At 41.2% G+C, this 23,962-nt stretch overlaps 1 protein-coding gene across 1 annotated transcript in view; it reads right to left on the bottom strand.

Annotated features, from left to right (window-relative positions):
• LOC124794888 (E3 ubiquitin-protein ligase KCMF1-like) overlaps nucleotides 1-23,962 on the bottom strand; it is a 93,125-nt gene that overhangs the window by 17,167 nt on the left and 51,996 nt on the right. The window contains 1 exon segment of the mRNA XM_047258584.1: nucleotides 8,572-8,669. Coding sequence (XP_047114540.1) covers nucleotides 8,572-8,669 — 98 coding nt within the window.

Below are 23,962 nucleotides of genomic sequence, written 5' to 3'. Positions count from 1 at the left end.
TCACAGGAAACTCAACTAAGTGCTCCTTCTTAGTTCAAAATTTGCTACAGTTTGGAAATCAATTGTTGTATGTTAGGTAACAATGTCACCAGCTTCAACTGTTGACGTTTCATTTAGTTGGTTGATTGGGGTTGAAGGGACCAAACAGCAAGGTCATCAGTCCCTTGTTTCAAATGTGGTCCATTCAGACAGATTGACATCTCAGAAAAGTCAAAACGATGAAAAGTAAAAGGCTAAAAAACGTAAAAGTGCAGTTTTGTCAATGGTGAAAAGAAAATGAGGGAAGTCAGCAAGTGAGCAGCCCTAAGGCTATGCTACAGGCAGGAAATATCCCACCTCTGATGCAGTGCAGGCAAGACCATGCCCGGATTTTGGGGGGAAATGTATGGCTTACATATGGCTAATATGGTATATCCATGACCTGCCACTTTCATATAAAAATTTCTTTTTTGCAGATGAAAAAAGTAATTGTGAAAGATCTGAAATATAATTTCAATGACTTAGCAAGTAGGGCAGTGGTTCAACCACTAGATTGTGAAAGTGTGTATTGTAAAGAAGCGAGACTAACCAAATGTGAAAAGTGATAAAAACAGAGTAAAAGGGAAAGAAAAGAAGATCTTGGCCAGGAAGGGGAGACAGGAATCTCCAAACACAGCTTACAGTGGGAGACACCCCAACCCTCACTGCCCTGCCCCTACTCTAGAGTGAGATGAAAAACCTTAAAACTGAGAATAAAAAAAAAAAAAAAAAAAAACTTTCACAGAGGAAACTGAGAAACAGTTCAACTATCCAGGAATAGTCTGCCAATGTTAAAGGTAAAGTGCGGGGAAGTCTGTACTTAGTACGCAGAGCCAAAAGAAGGGGGCATTCCACCAAAATGTGGGCTACTGACTGGAAGGCTCCACACCCCGAAGTGGGGGTGGCTCATTACGCAAAAGAAAACCATGGGCCAGCCTGGTATGACTGACGTGGAGACAACGCAGGGTGGTTGAGCCCTTTTGGGAGAGGCGGAAGGAAGAATGCCATGCGCCATGCGTCACCTTCATTGCACGAAGTCTATTACACAAGGAGGTAGCCTCCCAATAGTTGGCCCAGGATTGTGCGAAGTGGGATTTGATGTGAAGCCGAAAATCAGCTCCAGGAGGGTTTATAGAGAAGGGCCAAACGATCACCAAGCTCATTACCTGGGATACCCACATGGTCAGGGACCCAAAGGAAGTCAACGGAAAAAGCAGCTTGGTGACGATCAGTGAGACTGTCATGGATGGCCGAGACCAAGGGTGGTGGGAAAAACACCGGTCAATAGCCCGAAGGCCACTCATTGAGTCCGTACATAGCAAAACGCTATTGAGTTGGGACTGTGTAATAAAGGTAAGGGCCTGGGAAATTGCCGTCAATTCTGCAGTAAACACCCCACATGTAGTTGGCAGGAGATGATTTTCCGTGCCAACAGAGGATGTGAAGGCATATCCCACACGATCAGCAGATTTAGAGACTTCAGTGTAAAAAAACAACAGCATCCCAAAACTCCCATAAAATTCGGCAGAGAAAAAAAAAAAAAAACAATGGCACACCATCGGGGAAACGGAATCTTTCGGACCTCAGCACAGATCCATCCGAATCCGGGGCAGAGGAACTAACCAAAGGAGGGGGGGGGGGGGGGGTTGGGAGGGAACATGGGAGAAAGGACAAAGAAGGAAGCTAAAAATCACGGCAAAGAGACACAAGGCGGAGTCCAACCGGTAAGCCCGCCCTCGGGCGATGTCCTTGGTCTGGGAACAGGATAGAATAGGAAGGATGAGTGGGAGAGGAACGGACAGTGATTGCATAAGAAACCAGAAGCTAGGACCGCCAAACAGAAAGGAGGGGGGGATCCCACCTTCAACCAAGGACTATCAACAGGGCTAGTAGGGAAGGCAGTGTTGGCCGGATACCACGATGGTGGACCGGATCCAGGAGGCGCGGTGTGGAAGGAGCAGCCAAACCATAAACTTGACAACCATAGTCCAAGCGAGACAGCACTAAACCCCAATAAAGGCAGAGGAGCGTGGACTGGTTGGCACCCCAAGACGTGTGGGCAAGGAAGGGAAGGACACTGAGTTTACAGAAACAACCTACCTCCAGAAGTCTGATATGAGGCAGGCAAGTGAGCTTGTCGAAAAGAAGACCCAGGAAGCAAAACTGTGGGACCACAGGTGATTGTTGTGCATCAAGGTAGAGCTCCGGATCGGGGTGGACCGTAGTACGGCGACAGAAGTGGACCACCCGCGATTTTAAAGGAGAAAATTGAAACCCATGTGAAAGGTCCATGCGGAGGCACGCCGTATAGCTCCCTGGAGCTGCCACTTTGCAGAGGCCATCGAAGAGGAACCAACCCAAATGCAGAAATCATCCGCATACAGAGCAGGGGTGACCAAAGGACCGACGGATGCGACAAGTGCATCTACAGCAATGAGGAAAAGAAGTACACTCAATACGGAACCTGTAGGATGCCATTCTCCAGGGTCCATGGAGAACTAAAAACAGTACCAACCCGAACCCTGAACGACTGATGGAACAGGAACTGGCAGATAAAAATTGGGAGTGGGCCCCGAAGACCCCACTCATGAAGTGTAAGTAAGATGTGATGGCGCCAAGCCGTGTCATAGGCCTTGTGAAGGTTGAAAAATACTGCAACCAAATGGCGGTGCTGGGAAAAAGCCTACCGAACTGCGGATTCCAAGCGAAGTAAGTGATCGATCGCAGACTGTCCCTCTCGGAAGCCACACTGGTAAGTGGACAATAGATCCCGAGATTCGATTAACCAACTGAGCCGACAGGCTACCATCCGTTCAAGTAACTTCCAAACAACATTTGTCAGACTAATTGGCCGATAGCTTTCGACAAACAGGGGGTTCAGGGGGTTCTTACCAGGCTTAAGGATGGGAACCACAATGCTATCCCTCCATTGAGAAGGGAAGTTGCCCTGGAGCCAAATACGGTTAAACACCCGGAGAAGATGTCATTGTGGAGCACTGAGATGTTGAAGCAATTGGTTATGAATGTAGTCTGTGCCGGGGACCTTATCATGAGAAGAAGAAAGTGCGGAAAGGAGTTCCCATTCAGTAAAAGGTTCGTTGTAAGATTCTGACTGACAAGGGGTAAAACATATGGCGGAAGCTTTGGTTCGCTATTTCTGGTGAAGGAAAGCAGCCGGATAGGAAGTTGATGCTGTTGCAAAATGGGTCGCACGATGTTCCACGAGAATCAATGGGTCTGTGCAAAGGCCATCCGGGAGGGCAAGGCCCAGGAGGGCAAGAGTGCCGATGGCAACCTTGGATAGAGCGAAGTGTGGTCCATACTCATGACATGGGGACAGTAGAATCGAGGGAAGAAACAAAGAGTTCCCAACATACTCGTTTGCTCCGTTTGATTATGTAATGGGCTTTGGCATGAAGGCATTTACAGGTAATATGATTGACAGCGGATGGGTGCCTCTTAAGGTGTTGCACAGCTCGATGGCCATCACGGATGGCAGCAGCAATGGCCGGACTCCAGCATGGGACTTGTCGGCGGCGAAATGGTCTGGATGAGCTTGGGATAGTAAGGCTAGCGGCGCGAACAATCGCTCAGACACGTAACGGAGGACGTCATAAATACAACCCGACACAGGGAGAAAGAACGACCTGTGCAGTGTATAGAGGTCAATCGGCGTGTTGGAAAGACCAATGAGGTAACTTGTCCATCAGGTAGAGGGAAGGGAGCGAGAGAATAGACGGGAAGCGGTCATTATCACATAGGTCATCGTGTGGCGACCAGTGGAATGAAAGGAAGGAAGGAGGGAGGAAGGGAGGGAGGGAGGGAGAAGAAAGAAAGATCAATGGCAGAAAAGGTACCATGACTGACACTGAAATGAAATGAAATGTCGTGTGACGAGGGCCTCCCGTTGGGTAGACCGCTCGCCTGGTGCAAGTCTTTCGATTTGACGCCACTTCGGCGACTTGCGCGTCAATGGGGATGATATGATGATGATTAGGACAACACAACACCCAGTCCCTGAGCAGAGAAAATCTCCGACCCAGCCGGGAATCGAACCGGGGCCCTTTGGATTGACAGCCTGTCGCACTGACCACTCAGCTACCGGGGGCGGACGGCACTGAAATGAGTAGGGGGGACATCATTAAGAATGCAGAAGTCGTGGTCTGCAAGAAACTGGTCTATGAGAAGATCCCAACTAGATGGAAATCAACTGCCCCACAAGGGATCATGAGCATCAAAATCCCCGAGACGGAGGAAGGGAGGAGGAAGTTGCTGAAGAAGGGCAGTTAAGGCAGCAGGTGTAAGAGTCCTGTCAGGAGGGAGATAAAGATTGCAAACCGTGACCTCGGAGTCCAGGTGGATCCTAACAGCACCTGCTTCCAATGCAGTTTGAAGAGGAATCCATGTGCTAGCAACATCCGTACAGACCAACGCACAAATGCCACCAGAGGCCCGCAGGGGTCCGACCCGGTTTCGGCAGGAAGCATGGAACCCAAGGAGAGTCAGTGAGTGATCATCAGTAAAATGAGATTCCTGCAGAATCACACAAGCTGCAGAGTAAAACGAAATAAGGGATTTCAACTCTGGAAGGTAACAGTAATATCCATTACAATTCCATTGGATAACCACAGAATGACGATTCAAATGGGTGGTGAACAGGCTAAAGCCAGTCATGCTTCCAGGTCACCACCTGTTACCGACAAGAAGGGGGCCAACATCCATGAACAACAGGTCAGAGTCAGGTTGCGAAGGTGGGGACGGGACCTTTGGCGACACCAGAGGCTCCTTGTCCTGGGACTTATGTTTCTTGTTCTTTCCTGTTTGAGATTGAGGAGGGCTGTGTGGCAAAAAGGAGCCAACTACAGCAAGATCTGGAACAGAAAGAGATCGGGCGACCTGGGGGCCCACGGACTTAAACTCCCGTCTTATTTTCCTTCCTATAAACTGGGCAATCCGGTGAACGTATAGAATGATTCCCATGAAAATTAACACACAGAGGAGGGCGAACACAGGAACTCCCCTCATGGAGTGGATGTCCACAGTCACCACAGAGAGGGGCCTGCGAACGGCGGGAAGACATGTGGCCAAAACGCAAGCACTTAAAACATGTCAGTGTGGTAGGATGTACTGCTTCACGTCACATCGATAAACCATAATCTTGACCTTCTCAGGGAAGGTATCCCCTTCAAAGGCCAGGATAAAGGCACCAGTATCAAAGCGATTGTCCTTTGGACCCTTCTGAACACGCTGAATGAAGTGAACATCCCGCCGTCCGAGATTGTCCCTGAGTTCCTCATCAGTTTGAAGGATGAGGTTCCTGTGAAAAATTACATCTTGTACCATATTCAAAGACTGGTGGGGGGTAACGGAAACAGGAATTGTGCCAAGATGGTTACAGGCATGAAGGGCCGCAGACTGGGCAGCTGAAGCAGTTTTGATCAATAACGAACCCGATCACATCTTGCTCAGAGAGTCCACTTCGCCAAACTTGTCTTCAATGTGTTCCACAAAAAATAAGGGTTTGGTATTGGTGAAAGTATCTCCATCAGTCCTGGTGCAAACCAGATAGTGGGGGAAAGGTTTCGCCCCTAGTCGACGAGCCTGACCCTCCTCCCAAGGGTAGCCATGGAAGGGAAGACCAAAGGGGCAGAAGAAGAAGCACTAAAAGAATCATTTCCAGGCAAAGACATGGTCGTAGAAGAACGACCAGAGTTCTGGATCCATATGCATTTCATTTGCATAGCATCTGCCCTGATACCTCCCGCTCCAGTCAGGGACTCTCCCAAGGGTGCCACCCAGCCACAGCAAGGGCCGTCTGGCACGGCGGCCATTGGCAGGAATTCCGATGCTCCAGGAGGACAAGCAACCACTCCTAGGCTTACATGAGGAGGTCACAGCTCAGGTATCAGAAGTGTGATCCCCGTGTTTTCAGGGGGCTCAACCAAAAGAGTACATAGCGATCCCACCACACGGGCTGGCTACCGTGCTGGTTCTGTACCCTAGCATCAGATAATGACGTGAAAGAAAAGGTGGAATGTACTAGGAGGGCGCACGTCAGAGATACTAGGTAAAGCGCTCTTCCCCAAATGGCTCACACTGTTGTTTTTGTAGTCTTCAGTCCTGAGACTGGTTTGATGCAGCTCCCCATGCTACCCTATCCTGTGCAAGCTTCTTCATCTCCCTGTACCTACTGCAACCTACATCCTTCTGAATCTGCTTAGTGTATTCATCTCTTGGTCTCCCTCTACAATTTTTACCCTCCACGCTGCCCTCCAATGCTAAATTTGTTATCCCTTGATGCCTCAGAACATGTCCTACCAACCGGACCCTTCTTCTTGTCAAGTTGCGCCACAAACTCCTGTTCTCCCCAATTCTATTCAATACCTCCTTATTAGTTATGTGATCTACCCATCGAATCTTCAGCATTCTTCTGTAGCACCACATTTCGAAAGCTTCTATTCTCTTCTTGTCCAAACTATTTATCGTCCATGTTTCACTTCCATACATGGCTACACTCCATACAAATACTTTCAGAAACGACTTCCTGACACTTAAATCTATACTCGATGTTAACAAATTTCTCTTCTTCAGAAACACTTTCCTTGCCATTGCCAGTCTACATTTTATATCCTCTCTACTTCAACCATCATCAGTTATTTTTCTCCCCAAATAGCAAAATTCCTTTACTACTTTAAGTGTCTCATTTCCTAATCTAATTCCCTCAGCATCACCCGACTTAATTTGACTACATTCACACTACGGAACAGAAATTTAGCAATGGAGATCAAACCCCAGAGAGGGACCAGGCAATGTCAAAAGGATGAGGTAGTTACGCAATAAAACCAAATTGTAAAGCCAACATAACCAGGAGGATAGCGGGACCAACATAAACAAGGACACCAAGAGAGGGAGAGGAGACGGTAAAGGGGAAAGAGCAAGGACAGGAAAGGCGGGGAAGGGAAAGGAAATGCAGCCCAGGAAAGAAGGAAGGCTGCAATAGCTCGGGGCCCCGTGCTCCCCCAGCATGTACTCACGAAAGGACCGTGAGCCCCCTGGGGGGGGGGGGGGGGGGGGGGGAGGAGTTTCATTTAGGTTAGATAGTGACTATTACTGCACTCACAGTTCCCTTATTTTACAGTACAGGGCAGGGCAGGCAGAGCTTTCCTCTAAGGAGTAAATCTGAATCTTCGGCAATGAGTAGTGAACTGAAAGAAAACCATAATCTAACAACTTTGGAATTTGACACAGTTACAATTCAAATTTCAAACTTGCTGTTATTTGTTATGGAAAGAAGAACTCTAACAGAGAGAAGCTCGCAAAATGTAGTGTTTGGATGAATCTAATTTGTGGCATTGCAGAGCACTGGAGAACAACCTGCAAACTGTTGTCTGATTAAGAAAATCCTTCAGAGCTCTGTAACTTGAAACTGGGGTCTTTTCCAAAGTACCATATGAAAGTAAAGATGGGGTTCCTACCTCTCAACAAATAATCTATTTAAAAGCCTTGGAAATTGTGAGTATGGTATACCACAGACAAAATTCTGTGGCAGTATTTGTTAGTGCCACATGTTTATGTGTACAAGTGGCTTTTCTACCTGACACTATACTTCACTACCACATAGATGGCAAGGTTATTTTATAGAGAAACTCAAATCTTACCCTATATACTAGATAGCTCCCCCCCCCCCCCCCTTTTTCCTTTCCATGTTATTGTGAATAGTTAAAATTTGCTCAGGGAAAAATTTCTGCAAGAGGAAAATGATTTGTTGCCAAGAATGATGCTGCATGACAACATAAATAATTTTGATCTGCCTATGTGTTTTGAAATCACAAACCCAGTGTACTACTCAGTATGAGAATAGCGTCAGTGCTAGATGTCTGTAAAGGTCCTCTCCCACCAAAAGTTAAGTTGCTGCTTTGAAGACAGACCAAGTTGTTATACCTGGAGGCATGACTTCGAAAGTGAGATGGTTGATATAATAATACGAAAAAACCACTTAATGACTGCCTCTGAAAACAATATTCTGACTGGCTTTTAGAACAGTATCATCCACATACTCCATCTCACAATGTACTCTGGGAGGAGATTGATGAAAATACTGACAGCGATAAAACAAATACTGGTAGTGAATTTAAGAGTGACAACAGTGAAAACTGTGATTAAGAAGCTGAGTAACAAAAAATAAAATGTCATTAAGAGTGGATATTGTGAATAGCTGTAAATTAATAATGTGACAAATTTTTTTCTGCCCGCCCCACTCCCCTCATTATTAATAGTGTGGCTTATATTTGGACACTGTACCTAGAACAGAACTGTAGAACACCCCTTCCCTCCTCTCACTTTACACTAATCCTCTCTGACTCAAATACATTTCCTGTTTGTTCACAATGGTGACTTGCTCTTACTACTATAAATATTGATAGTTTGGTAATGCGGTATTTCTTTCACAATATTTTAGGCAAATGCTATTTTAATCATATCCTATCAAAACATTCAAGATCATTCCAAAACACAAACACTGCAAAATTCAGGAGGAGGTCACGTAGTATATACCTGAAGTGCATGTTCGATCTTCTAGCTCTAGGTCCTCCAACGCCACGTGATGAGTGTGGTATCCTCCGTACTCCATGCCTTGATCCTGTTGGTTCATCGTAAATGAAGTTAAGGAAAAATTCCTGTAATTGCTAAAATTATAAGTAACTGTGGACTTGAGTGGCGCTGTTGAACGATGCAAATCTGTTAAAACACTGCTGCAAAGAGCTAAATAATATATATATATATATATATATATATATATATATATATATATATATATATATATATATATATATATAAGACAAAGCAATTTCAATCAAAACTACTGGCAATATCATTTTGAACTTCCATATTATATCTCGCAATATGTCCACAGTACACATTAACACATTGTTAACACATTGTTAACACTGACTTCACTAAATCTTTATTTTGTTTACTCATTCAATATAGTGAAGTTGTAACTTGGGCAGGGGGGAAAAAAAAGACAAGGAAAAAACTCAAATGCCAATGTCACACTTCTGTTACTTAAATGCATGAGAAAGTGCACCCTTATTCTGCTACTTTGCTTAAAGCTAACATTACAGATTCAATCACTACAACATGGGGTAGTTACTTTACACATTTGATGTTGCAAAAAATTTATGATTAATGATTTACAGACTTAATGTAAGGAAGATAAGGACCAGCTAACTGCTGAACAACTGGGGTACGACTAATAGTAAAAACGAAGTGAGACTGGGCACTGCTTGAAACACAATTTGATTGCATGTCACATATATGGATCAATGATGACTTGGTAGATTTTTTTAAAGGAAGGATACATCACCTTGAATGTCACAATAACTTAGATTCAGTGATGTACACGGTACAGCGTATTGTGTGCAAGACAAATTTGTTGGTCCTACAATACTATTTTAAAAATATAACTCTTCCTTCAAATACCACCTTTGGCCAAAGAAGTGACTCCAAGTGATAGATAAAATCTAGAATTGAACAGGCTAGGAAGAAAATTCTTCACAAGGTGAGACCTTCAACTGACAATCAGAATGATTTTATGCTACATATTCTGTCGTCTCCTTTAAGGGTGTCAAAATCACAACTCAGACAAGCCAACACATGGCTGAAATCAGTTGCTAATATGAAACACACATGAACAGAAGATGCAAGGCAATTACACTCTGTGGCAGGAAATTTCAACTCCAAACAAAAAAAATAAATACTTGAGTGACGAAAATAAATACTTGAGCTGAGCAAATTATACGTATGCAACCCACTTTCATGTTCAAGTTGTCTTTATTGCTCTAATGATCAGTGCTTTTCTCATCACCGGAATGATCTAACAGCAACTGACACATGTCTCCAAAACTGTGCACTGGAGACCACTTCATCACATACCATGTGCTGACCCTAAAACTCTTAAAAAGATAGCAATGCAGTAGACTTGATACATAACAAATAGAAAAAGTTACATAATTTATGTTTACACTGCATTCCTACAACAAAAGATGACAATTATAGAACTATACGAAATAAAATCGTCATAACTTCTGAACAGTTCACATTAGGACGTTCAAACTGCATGGCTGGGTGCGGGGCATGGTGGGAATTAGTATGTGCATGTGCACGCAGCTTCTTGTTATTGGCCATTTGCACGTGAAAATGTCACAGTACAGCGTGCCTGAGGATATAGTGCTTGTGAAGACCTACTATGGGAGCAGTAACAGCCTTACTGTGGCTCAAAGGAAGTTTGCGAATGAGTTGAAGTTGAAGACAACCTGTCCAAGTGTGCTAACAACCAAGAACATGATTCACAAGTTTGAGATAACGGATAGTGTTCATGATGACAGAGTTGGCAATGTCAGTCACCCAAAAAGGGTGAAAATGCCTGAAAACATTGAGAAGACATGTGCTGTGTTTCAAACCAGCCCCAGGAAATCAATCACTCGAGCTCCACAACAGGTGGGAATCAACTGTGAGGCACTGCGACAAATTGTTTTTGAAGACCTACATCTCTTCCCGCACAAAATTCAAACCCATCAATCATTAAGCCCCAGGACCATGGAGCAGCAGTTGTGTTCCGCCAATACTACTGTCCACAGAATTGACGAAGAGGACTTTGACATGAATATGGTTTGGTTTAGCGAGGAAGCCCACTTTCATTTTGGTGGGTACCTCAATCAACAAAATTGGCGCATACGGGGGGGACTGAGAATCAGCATGCCACAATCGAGTAGTCTCTTCACCCTCAATGAGTGACTTCGTGGCGTGCAATGTCCAGTCATGGAACAACCGGTGTGATATTCCTTGATGGTCCAGTGACTACCAAACAGTACGTGAAGGTTTTGGTAGACGATTTCATTCCCATTATCTGAAGTGACCCTGATTTTGACAAGATGTGGTTCACGCAAGACGGAGCTTGACCCATCAAAGCGGGAGACTGTTTGATGTCCTGGAGGACACTTTGGGATCTTCACCAAAGACGGCAGGCATATTGAATATGTCATAACCTAAATCCAAATAACTGTAGTGACATTTACATGTTGACTAAAGTGTGTGCATGCCATAGTTTGTAACTAATTTATGTTTTTTTTTCACACAGTTCAGTAATTGTCACCCTGTATAAAAATCATGAAAAATTGGTCGTCTGCAGACCTTTCAATCATTCCGTTTCCTAAAATTCAAAGGAATTTATTTTTTGCTGATGCCAGAAATGATGACTTCCTTGATACAAGGCCAGTTTGAGACCCAAGCAACACAAGCCACAAGCAAGTTGGGAGCACTAGGCTGAGAGGGACGTCAGAAGTGCTTCAGCGGTAAGACTTCTATACGGTATGGATTGCAATTAGTAGCAGCCGCTTGGGTCACACCGAAAGGAGCACCAGGGATGTCCAATTACTGGTGAAAGTTTATGAGGGACAGGGGCGGAGGGGGGCAAACGGTAAGCTGCTTGTGTGAAAAAATGTTTTCAACCCGGCCCTGCCTGATGACAATGGAAACAAATTGTTCGTATCAAAGCAAGCTCAGATTTAAAATACTTATAGAAATTAACAGTGTGTCTGCAGCTTTAATTATACCATTACCAGAAGTGATACTACTTACAACAGATTCTTAATGTGAGAAGAACTTTTATTACCATCCACCAAAAAGGGAATCTGTTGGTCTGTACATGGTTTTTAGACAATTGGAAGTTAGTGCAAAACACACACACACACACACACACACACACACACACACACACACACACACACACGTGCCCCTACATTGTGCCACCTGGACAGGCACTGCCACAACTGCATTTCGGTGGGTAGGGTAGGTTAGGGGAGGGTAGGGTGAGAGCTTGGTGTCGATAGCTAGTGGCTCAGGGAGAGGCACCAGGTTTGCTGGCTAGGAATGCAGGAGGGAAGGATGGTGTCACAGATGTACAGGTACTGGAGGCAGTGGAGTGCAGCACAGGAGACGATGTGGAGACATGGACTGAGAGAGGGTGACAGGACACAGGAGGGGAAAACTGTTGGGAAGTGTGGGCACAGTAGGATAGAGGAGATTGTTACGGTAGAGTACAAATACACAAAGAATTTATTCTGGAATATAGTAAGTTTTATTACTTTTTTGTGTGTCTGTCAATGAATCAATGCTTCTGCTATGCAGAGAGTGGTCTCCTTTACTCCTAAATTATTTACACTAGTGTATGTCTTGCAGTCTTCAAATTAACTGTGTGCTGAATCCTTGACTGACTGCAAGATACCAAGACACAAATAGCACATACTGTTACACGTACTGCACCATCATTAAGTTAAAAGAGTATCACTTAGTATCTACTGAACAGTTGCTCGAAAGTGAGTAGAGTAAACTCTCAATTACCACTTTGTGGATTATCTGCAGCCTCTTTCTCCCAACTTTTTTAAGCTGCTGAAAATACCCTGGAGTGATTGCCAGTGAACAATAACGTCATGTTGCAACACCAGTGCATTAAACAATGTGCTGCTCGAACCCCTCAAGTGCTCGACTATATTTTTATGATGGCTGCTGTAGTCATTTGGTTTCTGTTAGTGCCAAACAATGTCTGAAAAACGAAAACGTGTTGTGCTGACAATTTAAAACTATGATCCGTGATATTCAGAAAAACACAGACAAAGTAATTGAGTTTGTTGGCATTTCTGACTCGTCTCAAGCTTTGTCAAAGCATAAGGCTGCAAAAAATATTTGCATATGCAGAACTGGATAAATCCACGTTGGAATGGTTTCAGTAGAAAAGAGCAGACGGCACACAAGTATCTGGCCCAATATGCACCAAACAGGCACAGTTTTTCTTCAAAACCTTGGTGATTGAAAGATTTTAATGCATCTTCCAGCTGACTAATAACATTTAAACAGCGTCAGTCACAGTACCCAGGAGACCGCCATCCGAGAACAAAAGTGCAGATAATAAGGTTGCTTTTGAATTTTGTAATGATTTTCAGGGCACTACTGCACGACAAAAATTTAAAGCTGGAGCAAAAATATACAATGCAAATAAACCGATAAAACCAGACTGTTTTGGAAGAGTCTATGAACAAAGACTTTAGCTTTAGTGACGGTGTAGTGCGCCTGGTTATAAATCAAGTAAGAGAAGGATAACTGTGCGGTTGTACAGGATCACATAAAGTTAAGATTGATATAATAGATAAAGATTAAAAAAACACACTGTTTCAAAGGATAAGAAATTCACAGTTCCATTATTTTCACCAAAAGGGGCTTGGATGGACTTCACAATATTTCAAACATGGTTCCAAAACTGCTTAGTGCCACAGGTGCAAGAACATTTAGCATTCAAGGGTCTACCAGCAAGGGTTTTAATGTTACTGGGCAATGCACCATTGCATTCAAATGAACTTTTTCTGAAAACGGATGATGGGATGATATTTGTAAAATCCTTACCTCATACTGTGAAACCTTAATTCAGCCAACTGATCAGGACATCATTGCTGTCATGAAGAAAATTTATAGAGTAAATCTTCTATAGAAACTTATTGATGAAGGCAGCCATCTTCAAACATTTTGGAAACAATTGACTGTGCTAAACGCAATTTATGAGGTGTCTAAGGCCTCAACCTTAACCAAGTCATAGAAAAACTTTAATCCTAAAATTGATGAAATCAGTGATTACAATGACTGCTCATTAGCAGTATTAGCTGCTGTTTTGAGAAGTAGTCCACTGTATGAAGCGGTTGACAAAGAAAATATTTCTGAAAGGTCTGATGTGGACCGCACAGAGCAAGGTCACGGGACGTTGAGTGAAAGTGCTATTGTTCAGCAAGTTCAACGGAAATCTGAGGAGGTGAATGCAATGAAGACGATAACATTCCTCTAATTCCAAAAATAGCAATCGGGCACGCATCAGCACTGCAATGGGCCAAAGACTACCTGGAACAGCAAGATGCTCCCCTTTCTGACAATTTGGGGTTGTGTAAAAGAAATTTTTAGTTTGATATGTGAAGGGCAAGCTTCCTCACTGAGACAGAAATCAATTCAGAATCATGTTGTTTCAAAGTAGTGTAGTGTAACGTGAAACTGGCTTGGACACTATTTTTGTAAGTAACTTATTCTCGCACACTATACAATGAATAAAGTAGAATGTATTGTAAAAATCGTTTAAGTAATTTTAATTATGACACTGTAATTTTTGTTTTTGAACTGATTATCCATTGTTTTCATGTCCCCAATTACCACAGATAATGGAGAGTACACTGTAATCCAAATTATAGAGGAGGCCATTCAAAACATTCATGCAGAAATTCCTTCCAAAATCTGCAGATACTCATAATGGCATCACAGTACATCTTACCCGTTTAGTGCTTTTCCAGTAAGCTGCTCCCTCTACAAGACAAATCATGACCACAACACGAGCAAACTACGATAAATAAAAGAAAAAGACTTGTGCAGAAAAATTACACTACTCAAGTACAAAAAGTTCAATACACTTTCAATGGTCAATAAAAGCGTTAACTCCAAAATTTAAGAGACAAATGTTGGAATATTTCTTTGAAAAATCTTTCCACTCACTCGAATTTTTAAAGTAAGAAATTGAGTGAAGGCTGTTCATTTTATTACAAGAATGTCATATAAGCACATACACTAAACCAGGAGTGAGCAAATAGTGGTCCGTGGGCCACATGCACAACACTGCAGGTTTTTGTGCAGCCCATCATCACTGTCAGAGAAATCTTCATTGAACTGACATTTCCTTCCTGTGGATGACCGAAGGTCTTCACTAGGACAGCCACTTAAATATGCATGCGAATTGTAGATACTATTCACGCAAACCACACTGACACTTTGTGCAGCTGCTAGTGGGAGTAATCGTAAAGGCATTTCCGATTTACACCCTCTCCCATCAGCCACAGCACCGAGTTCCAAGCGTATCAACATTATTTGCACATACAGTACAATGTGCGGCTTTATTCCACCGATCTGGTCTATTTCCATATTATCTGTGGAAATTATAAATGATAGTGAAACCATGAAACTGAAAAAAAATGTACAATTGGTGATGAATGTCCAGTGTATAATGAAGAATTGACCCTTTCTGAAATACAAAGTTAACTAGTGAATGCAAACATTTTAATACATGCAGTCCTCCCATAACCCCAGCTACCACAAAGTGGCCCCTGAGCTACAACAATTACCCACCCCAGCATAAAGTGTAGCTTACATGCTGATAGTTACACAAACCAGAATTGCACTTGAAACTGTTTTCAGATCTATGCCACTGGCTGACTACTGATTCAAAAAAAAATAAATTGAAAGAGTTTTCTTAACAACATTGATATATCAATACCATAAGAATCTCCTTGGCAGCTTGTTACTTTTATTCACTTCCCACTCCTCCAATCTACCAAAATCATTCTTGTTCTTGCGAATTAAAATCCTGTTTGGTACACAAACAAAAGACATGCATCCTTGAAGCAGCCATTCTGAGCAGCAGTAATGATTTAACGTCAATATGTCTACTGATTTCCATGTATCACATGCTTCCAGTCGGTAAGTGAAGCAAAGATTATACAAAAAAATTATTTCATTAAAAGGGGAGCCCATGAAACATGCATCAGACTAAGAGCTGACAAACACTAATAGGCAATAGCAATCTACATTCACAAACACGAACTTAAGTACATGTAACAAGAGACAATATGCCCAACACAAGCTACAGAATCTCAGGCAAAACAGCTGTCAGAAACTAATGAAAACAAGAGAGAGAGAGATGTGCGCAATCACATGCGCACATGTGCCTGCGCAACTCCTGAAAAACAAGAACGTAAGGATAATTATACTTCTGACCTCCAAATATTGTTTTTTGCACAATTTCATCACTACAGGAGCTGTCATTTTTAATTCAAACTATATTGCTTAACTTTTGTGAATTCTTCTTTAAACAATGAACAAATGTTGGATGATATAACAATACAAGTTAGGACAGATTGCTACCCTCCACAAAGAGGTGGTGTTGAGCAGCAGACAGCATATAAAAATTCTGGTGGATATTATAAAGCTATTGGACTAAGGCCTTCATCGGTTGCAATACGCGCACACACAATTTCCGGGCACTGTGAGTGGCCATATGTGCATGTGGGGGGGGGGAGGGTTACATGTGCATCTGATGGAGGATGACTTAGTACAACAGTTTAATGATATCCAACTTATATGTACCAGTCTGCCATTTAACACCACCTCTATGTGGCAAACTCTCCTTTTGTTTACAGGCAATCAACAAAATCATTCATATAAATATATTTTATAAAAGAACGAACTAGATACAAACCTGATGGGGCATGAACAACCAAAACAAACCACAACCAAATATTTATTTTGAATTAATGACAAAAATATGCATGTCCGATATCTTAACAGAAATTTCAAGTAAGAAGCAATACAGCAAAAGAGAACATTACATTCACACATGCCAGCAATGCGAACTAATAAATAAAATACTGCACTCTGCGACAGTCAACCGTCATTCCACAGCACTTACATCTTTCCTCAGAAAGATGATACATATATTAGCTTCTTGTTCTTGTCCCATGAAGAGTATACAGATGCAAGCTAGAATTTTCAGATCAATAACAAAGTAATAAGTTATCTTTAAGAATAAGCCGTGAAGTACTGGTAAAAACACACATATATTAAATTCTACTTCATCCTCCCACTGTTTCAATAGTATGGTGGTTGTGAGATGGTATGACTGGAGAAAGATATGGAAGAACATGGTGTGAAAATATCTGTGGAAAGTAATTTGCTATGCATTTACAGAAAGCATAACAGATATTTCAGGCGAAAATGGGACCCTAAGACCTGCAATTCATTCTTACAACAAACAGAAATACAACAATGCAAAAAGAGAAACATGCTCAAATATGACAAAGGCATTTATGTGCGAATAACGATGACAAATGTTAAGGCTGCCACAAATGCACAAACCAACAGACCAAATGGTTCTGCACTGAGCGAAACCTTGCCTTGTGTGGAGAAATTCACACGGACCGGTGTGGCTCAGCTGGCCTGGCTGCTACAAAATCGGTCATGCCAAGCCACCGAATCGACGCTTGGCTTTTTGTGTGTGGATGAACTCACCTTACAGTTCATCCAAGTTTCCCCATCTACAATAAGGTTTGACTCGGCACAGAGTCATTTAGCAAATTCAGTTACCCGTGTGTGGTGGACAAGAGTAGTAATGTCCAGTGGAAATGTAAATTTTAATTTTATTTTGATAATTTCATTCTTAGGCCATTGATACTTCCATAGGAGATTTCTCCAATGAAGAGATTGACATAATTTATTCATTTTTTGTTTCTGTTCCTAGTGTAATGAACGAATCATGGAAGTTTACAAAAACCATCTGAGTATGAATATTCGTTTAAGCCTTTTAACTTCGGTAGAGGTGTACAGTGCAAGCCACTTCGGTCAGTGCATTAAGAGGTCACACACACTGGGAAATACCTGATTTCATGCTCACTGACTGTAAACTGGAGGTAAAAAACAGATGCAGTCACATGTCACCTGTAAGCAAACAGACCCTAACACCTTACATAGAAGCCCTCAAATGCGAAGCAAGACAGAGTTCAAGTATTAAGAGTTTTCCAGTGATAGCAACTTCAGATGAATAAGCCTACAACAGATAATTTGTCTACATGTATCTACATTTCTGAATGTCACTCTCACTGTAACAAGTACTTGAACATAAGCGTTCAATTAGAACAGTAGACTCTGGCACTTTCATAGCTGATGGCTAGTATTACCACATCTTTAAGTTATAGGCTGGGGTGGCCATTCGTTCTAGTTAGCCTCATCTACGTTTCTGAAAACCAGAGTCTGTACTCTTCTGCACATCCATTGCTAACATGGGAAGAAGCATTAAAAAGCAGACCTGTAAGTCAACCCTAGGTGTCATTTCCCCTATCACCACCATGTCTACCTCCAAAGCCTAACATCCAAGTCTTTCTGCACTGTCTCTACATCAAAGAGACCTGAAAATTTCAGCTTGACCCCGTCACCATGTCGCTCCTGTACACAGTACACTTGCGTTCCAACAAATGGATGACCAAAAAACCTGCTTCACTTCTGATCTGAGCACGAGCTCTGAAGTTCGTTGTACCCCACACTGGATTATGGCATTACTGAGGGTGTAATTTTATTTTTTGCTACCTCTTATTTGTGCTAAGGTGCACAGTCAATTGTGGATGGCAAATATATGTTGTGGCTATCCATTTCATTAATTTACTTTCACCTTTAAGGTATTTTCGGGCCTTGGTTGTGTTACATTTATCATGCTTCTGTATGCTATTAATTATTGTATTTTGTCAAGGAAGGAGCAGCTATGTAACTGACAGAATCATTCACAAGAAATGTTTTAAAACTGTCTTGATTTAAAAAGTGTCCTTTTTTAAGACACGACATAAAAATGAATTCTTAAAAATTAGGCTAGTTTTGCCTCACAGTAGCAACAAACTGGATAGGTGTAAGCAAACAGGTGTCTTCAAGATCATATGTTCAGTTTTTCTCAAGTTGTACATAGAGAGAAGAGGTAAATCACTTGATATACACCACCAACACATGGCAGCTCTGCAATTTAACACACAACAAATCTCAATCAACAAATATGCCTGTGGTTAAGCCAAGTCTCCACATTATCCTTTCTTCCAGAAGTGCTAGCCCTGCAAGTTTCGTAGGAGAACAACTCCTGCGAAGTCTGGAAGGTAGGAGACGAGGTATGGCAGAAGTTTAGCTGTGAGGAAAGGTCACGAGTCATGTTCGGGTAGCTTAGTCGGTAGAGCACTTACCCGTGAAAGCCGAAGGTCCTGAGTTTGAGTCTTGATCCAGCACACAGTTTTAATATGCCAGGAAGTTTTAATATTTGACAGCAAACACAACTTGCTACACATTACTAAACAGCTAACATCCAATGTGCCGCCACAAAACAGCTTATTTTTACAGAACCCAGATATACAACTAAGAGATTCTACAACCACAGACATGGATACTGAAAAAACATCAGGAAATGCAACAGACTACTTTCTATATTTAGCAATGATGCCTCTTCAAACAACAACCTCTTGGGAATAAATGACAAAAATAATTGTGAAAAGTGTGGGTAAAATCAGAACCAAATTTTAACTTTTCTCTGCAGAATTGTTAACTGTCCAGTCAGACAAAAAATTAACAATTTCTTTCATTTTGATCACTGCCTGGTATATAAAAAAACTGTGACTGGAGAAGGTTTTTAATTGTTGTTATATGTTTGTTTAAAGTAACAGTCACTGCTGTCTAACCAAGATGTCCATCAATTAATAAAAACAGCATGTACGATGTTATGGGTTCTATTCTACTTATATTGTTTTCAGAATGTTGACCCATTCATGATCATCAGGCAAACACAGTAACCATTCCTCATAGTATAAAAGGTATACATCCTAAGAGCGCAGCTCTGTGTCTGCCATTCGACCTATACTTCTATCAACAGGTAAAAATCATAATTAAGAAAATTCAATGTGCTTCTCAACTGTTACAGTGCCAGGGTGTATAAGACCCGGGACAACCAGGAGATCCGGGAAAAACCCAGGAATTTTTTCATTCAGTGGAAAACCGGAAAAACCCGGGAATTTTTTAGAATTCCGGGAATTTTTCATTGTTTTAGTTTTCTGTTAAATTTTTATAATTTTAACTGGTAAGAACCGATACTCTAACAAAGGATATTACTGTATCCCGCTACTGCAGAATAATACTTCAACAATAAAACATAAATGAGGAAAAAAAAAAGAAAACTTAAATTGCAAAGGAAATGCACCATATACAACAACGACACACAGTGCTCATGGAAAACATCTGCCAATGGCAAAATGTCTCAAAGGCTTTAGAAAGACTATGCAATGCTTCATAACAACAAATTGCCCCTGATGAGCGTGAAGTCACACATTACATTCGTTTTAGCAGTTATGAGAGGGCTCGTGCGCATGCGCAGTTGAGTCGCGTTTGAGTTGTAGATTCTCCCGCTTCTGACTACAGGAATGTGGCTTTGGCTGTGGAAGCAGTCTCAACAAGCAACTAGATGCTACCGGGAAAAGGGGGCGCCAAATTCATATTCTTGAGAAAAAAAAAAAACTTGTTTCACAAAGCACCTAGCATCCAGTGCACGTTGGTCTATCGATTATTCATATGATTTTAAAATGCATCCCTGTTGGTTTTTGAACATTTCTGAACACATTTTAAGTTAATTTCAGACTGAATCATAAGCTGATTTTTGAATGCGCGCATAGTGTACATGATGTGTCTGTCAGGAGAATCTTCGTCGCATATAGAAATAAACTTTCCGCAGACAAAAGGGGACAGAGCCATACGAGCTGAGCGGAGTAAAGCCAAACGGATGAACGTCAACCGCTGTCTGATTATGTGGTTGATTGGGTTTGCAAAATGATCAGCGTTGTTATAATTACTAGCGAAATCCATAGACTCAGACTACCAGAATGGAAATAAACGACTAACAGCAATAACAGGTGAGAAAGATTATGTATTATCTTCTCGGTGTATCCAAGAAAATGAAATTTTGACAGAAAATTTTTGGCCAGATCGCTACACTAGTAAGGACCAGTTGTACAGTCCCTGGCTAGCAGCTGCTTCAGTTCTATTCTGGAAGTAACGCGGAAAACGTGTTGTACGAACATGTAACAATGCCTAACAAGAGAATAATCGCGAGATAACTAACCTTGTCGGAATCACAGGTTTAGTTAAGTTAATTGGCGAACAAAGTTTGACAATGGCAGGAATAGCTACAGAATTGGTGATGACAAGATTGTTTGTTAGAACGAGGAAGGAGAAGAAATGGGGACGTCACACAAATTATAGAAGAATAAGATGATTCCAAATTTATATAAAAAATTCGTAATACTACTTTTCGATCTCATGCTCGAGAAACTGGTGCATATGAATGAAATGTGAAAATATTTCCTAACATAAAGCTTTTTGCTTGTAGTAGGCCTAATAGGCATTTGATATTGGTACTTTGTGAATTATATCCTGCTGTGTTATAAAAATGACCATTTGTGCCAAACAGTCTCGTTTCTTTCGTGTGTGTTACAAAATTGCTGCAATATTAGAAAGGCCTATTTTGTTTTATCTAGCAGACAGTGACAAAATAGACATAATCAGATCGAGAAACCACACCAGTCTTGGGTATTATTTGTATTAACAGCTTTTTCAGTATTAGATAACGGCATTTTGATTTATCATGTAGCAAAACGTTTGACGAACTTTAATGAGGTAATAGATTCTTTCGCAAGAAAGGAAAGCACGCCATGTAAAGCAGTAGCAAGTTTAGATAGAAAAAAATGCTAGGAGCTAAGGATTGAAGAAATGTGTATTTTCTTGCTTGTCTCTTGTCTTTTTTGGTTTTATGTATCCTATATTTAATTTTATGTCACACGAAACAGCAAGTTATTAGCTAATAGGCAATAAAGAGGGCAAATTTTCTGAAGAGTTCTTGTTCTCCCGATTACAAATAATCCCATCCGCTATTAATTGAGAGATTTTTTTTTTTTTTAAAAAAAAAAAAAAAAAAGAGGGGCAAGCTGTCAAACCGGCCAATTGGGAGCAGGAGAGGCACCACAGGACATTTCAATTTCCACTGCCGTGAATATAGTTTGATGGCGTCCATTACAAAATACACACATTTCAATTCCACAGAGCGAAATACAGTGACATGCGATAGAAGAATGCTGTACGAAGAGGCGTGGCACTGCACTTTGGCACACACAAGACCAAATAACATGTCTTACTATTCCTCGAACACACGTTTTCAGAAAGATGTGCACTACAAGATGAACATATTTTTGAAAATTTGATTTTTTTTTTTTTTTAATATCGACCCGGTTAGCAAACATCGTAGATCTGGGGCTGATGCGCAGAGCAGTCTTCAGTTATAGTGGGTAGTCTCAACCCATGTTTACATTTAGTGATTTTGCTGTTTATCCTTCGTTTACTCTAACGTCAAATGAAAACAAAACGGATATCTGTGGCCGGGAGCTACCAAGTGAATTAAAATACATTCACGTAACTACAGAAGGCTAACACATGTTTCAGTTTCAGATTTTATTTTATTTCCACCTTTCTGACAGTCAAAAATTAATCGCCTTGCAGAACAATGAAGTTATTTGTGTATGTCTGCTAAAGAAATTTGACTTTTATTAACTTTTTCCACAGAGGCAGTCAATGTATTTGAAACGAAATGTATAAGTCCACAGTACTGGCTAATTTCAAATGTTTGCTGCATTTCAATTGCACATTTTCATTTTCTAGCACGTATGGCATTATGCCATAATAAAGAACCAAACATGATATAATACAGTACTGATGTCCAAGAAAATTTACATCCTGAAAACCACACTGAAAGCTTAATATCAGGTCGAGGTCTGCTTAATTGAGAATCTGGACATACGAATGCGCACTTTAAATGTGTACGTTTCAGTATGGTTCACGAAATTCTGATGCTCTTGGAGTATCCTCTGATGTCTTGTTTCTTTTATGACATAATGTGTGATCTTTCAATGTTTTACATGTACGTACATACAGGATTCCTACGTCACGGTAGCTGTGCAAGTGCGGTGTCGCCTGTTATCTGCGCTCTCTGGCAACTGCTGAAACGAACCGATTTCTAATAGATCACGGGAAAATATTGTGAATGGTGGTTTGAAAAGCGTTACTTTCAAAGTAAATATCCTTTTACGTAAGTTGAACTATGTGCAAGAATGTACCATGAATTTCTTAAATCACAGAGCGTTTGACTCTAATTAAAAAATCAACTCTTTCATGACGAGCCATTTAGAAGAATTTCGAACCTTGAGGATCAGACATTTATGTCATTATTAAAAATTTTACTGGCATATTTGCGTGATATATCTTAAAGTGTAACACGTGCAAAAAGTTCAACATTATATGCGAAAGCTTAGCTTCTCTTGCAGCTTATTTACCTTAGAGACCAAGCTTTGCTTTTCTTGTATCAACACTATGTATATTAATTTAAACTATTAACTTTCCCTTTTTGAGTGTTCGTGCTACTTAACAGTGATGTTGCAGTTAGCTGACTACATCACATGTCCTCGTTCTGAATATCCGCTGCCATCGGCTGGCAAGATCATGTGACATGAGCTATGACTGGGTTACAAAAGTGCATCGCAATCTCGACTTCAATGATTCTGAAAGTAAAATGCGGCATTTGATGGAATTCCAATGTATACTTTCGTAATACAAAAATACGCAGAGTACATGTTGCTGCACATCAAAGATATTCCCAAAACATGTCTTTTCCCTGAGTTTCGTTTTCTAAAGTGCCAGGAAATTCTGCGCCCGTGTATAAAAACCATTAACCATTCAAAGGATTGATAAGTTTTGCAGTTCCGAGGGAAAATATACTGTCACTGAACAGAGAAAAAGTGTGTTTTCTCCCGGGAGAAAGTGTATTTTTAACTGGGAAATCCAAAAAAAATCCGGGATTTTTTTTCCTTGTCCGCGTACACACCCTGAGTGCACAATTTCTAAACACAGGTTGCAATTGAAATCTCATCATTTGTTCTCCGGATTCTGAGCTCACTTGACTTATCTAATATAATAAAGTATGCATGGCATGGATAAGAATTAATAGGTGAAAAACGAATATTTCAGAATGCTAATGAACTAAGTATGCCTTAAATTTATTGAAAACTAAATGCCACTATAATAATGTTTCCATACAATGGCTATCATATAAGAATAAATTATATAAGGATTCTTTTCTGTGACAACGAAACCTTAAAAATTGTGCATCATATCACAATAAACAAATTTTGTGCAACTACAGCACACTGAATATGAAATCAACTATATTTTAATTTTGTCATCTAATTTG

The sequence above is a fragment of the Schistocerca piceifrons genome, chromosome 4 (assembly GCF_021461385.2).
Source record: "Schistocerca piceifrons isolate TAMUIC-IGC-003096 chromosome 4, iqSchPice1.1, whole genome shotgun sequence".
NCBI classification, from domain to species: domain Eukaryota; kingdom Metazoa; phylum Arthropoda; class Insecta; order Orthoptera; family Acrididae; genus Schistocerca; species Schistocerca piceifrons.
Note: the sequence above shows the minus strand (reverse complement) of the source record. Positions and strands in the feature narration are given on the sequence as shown.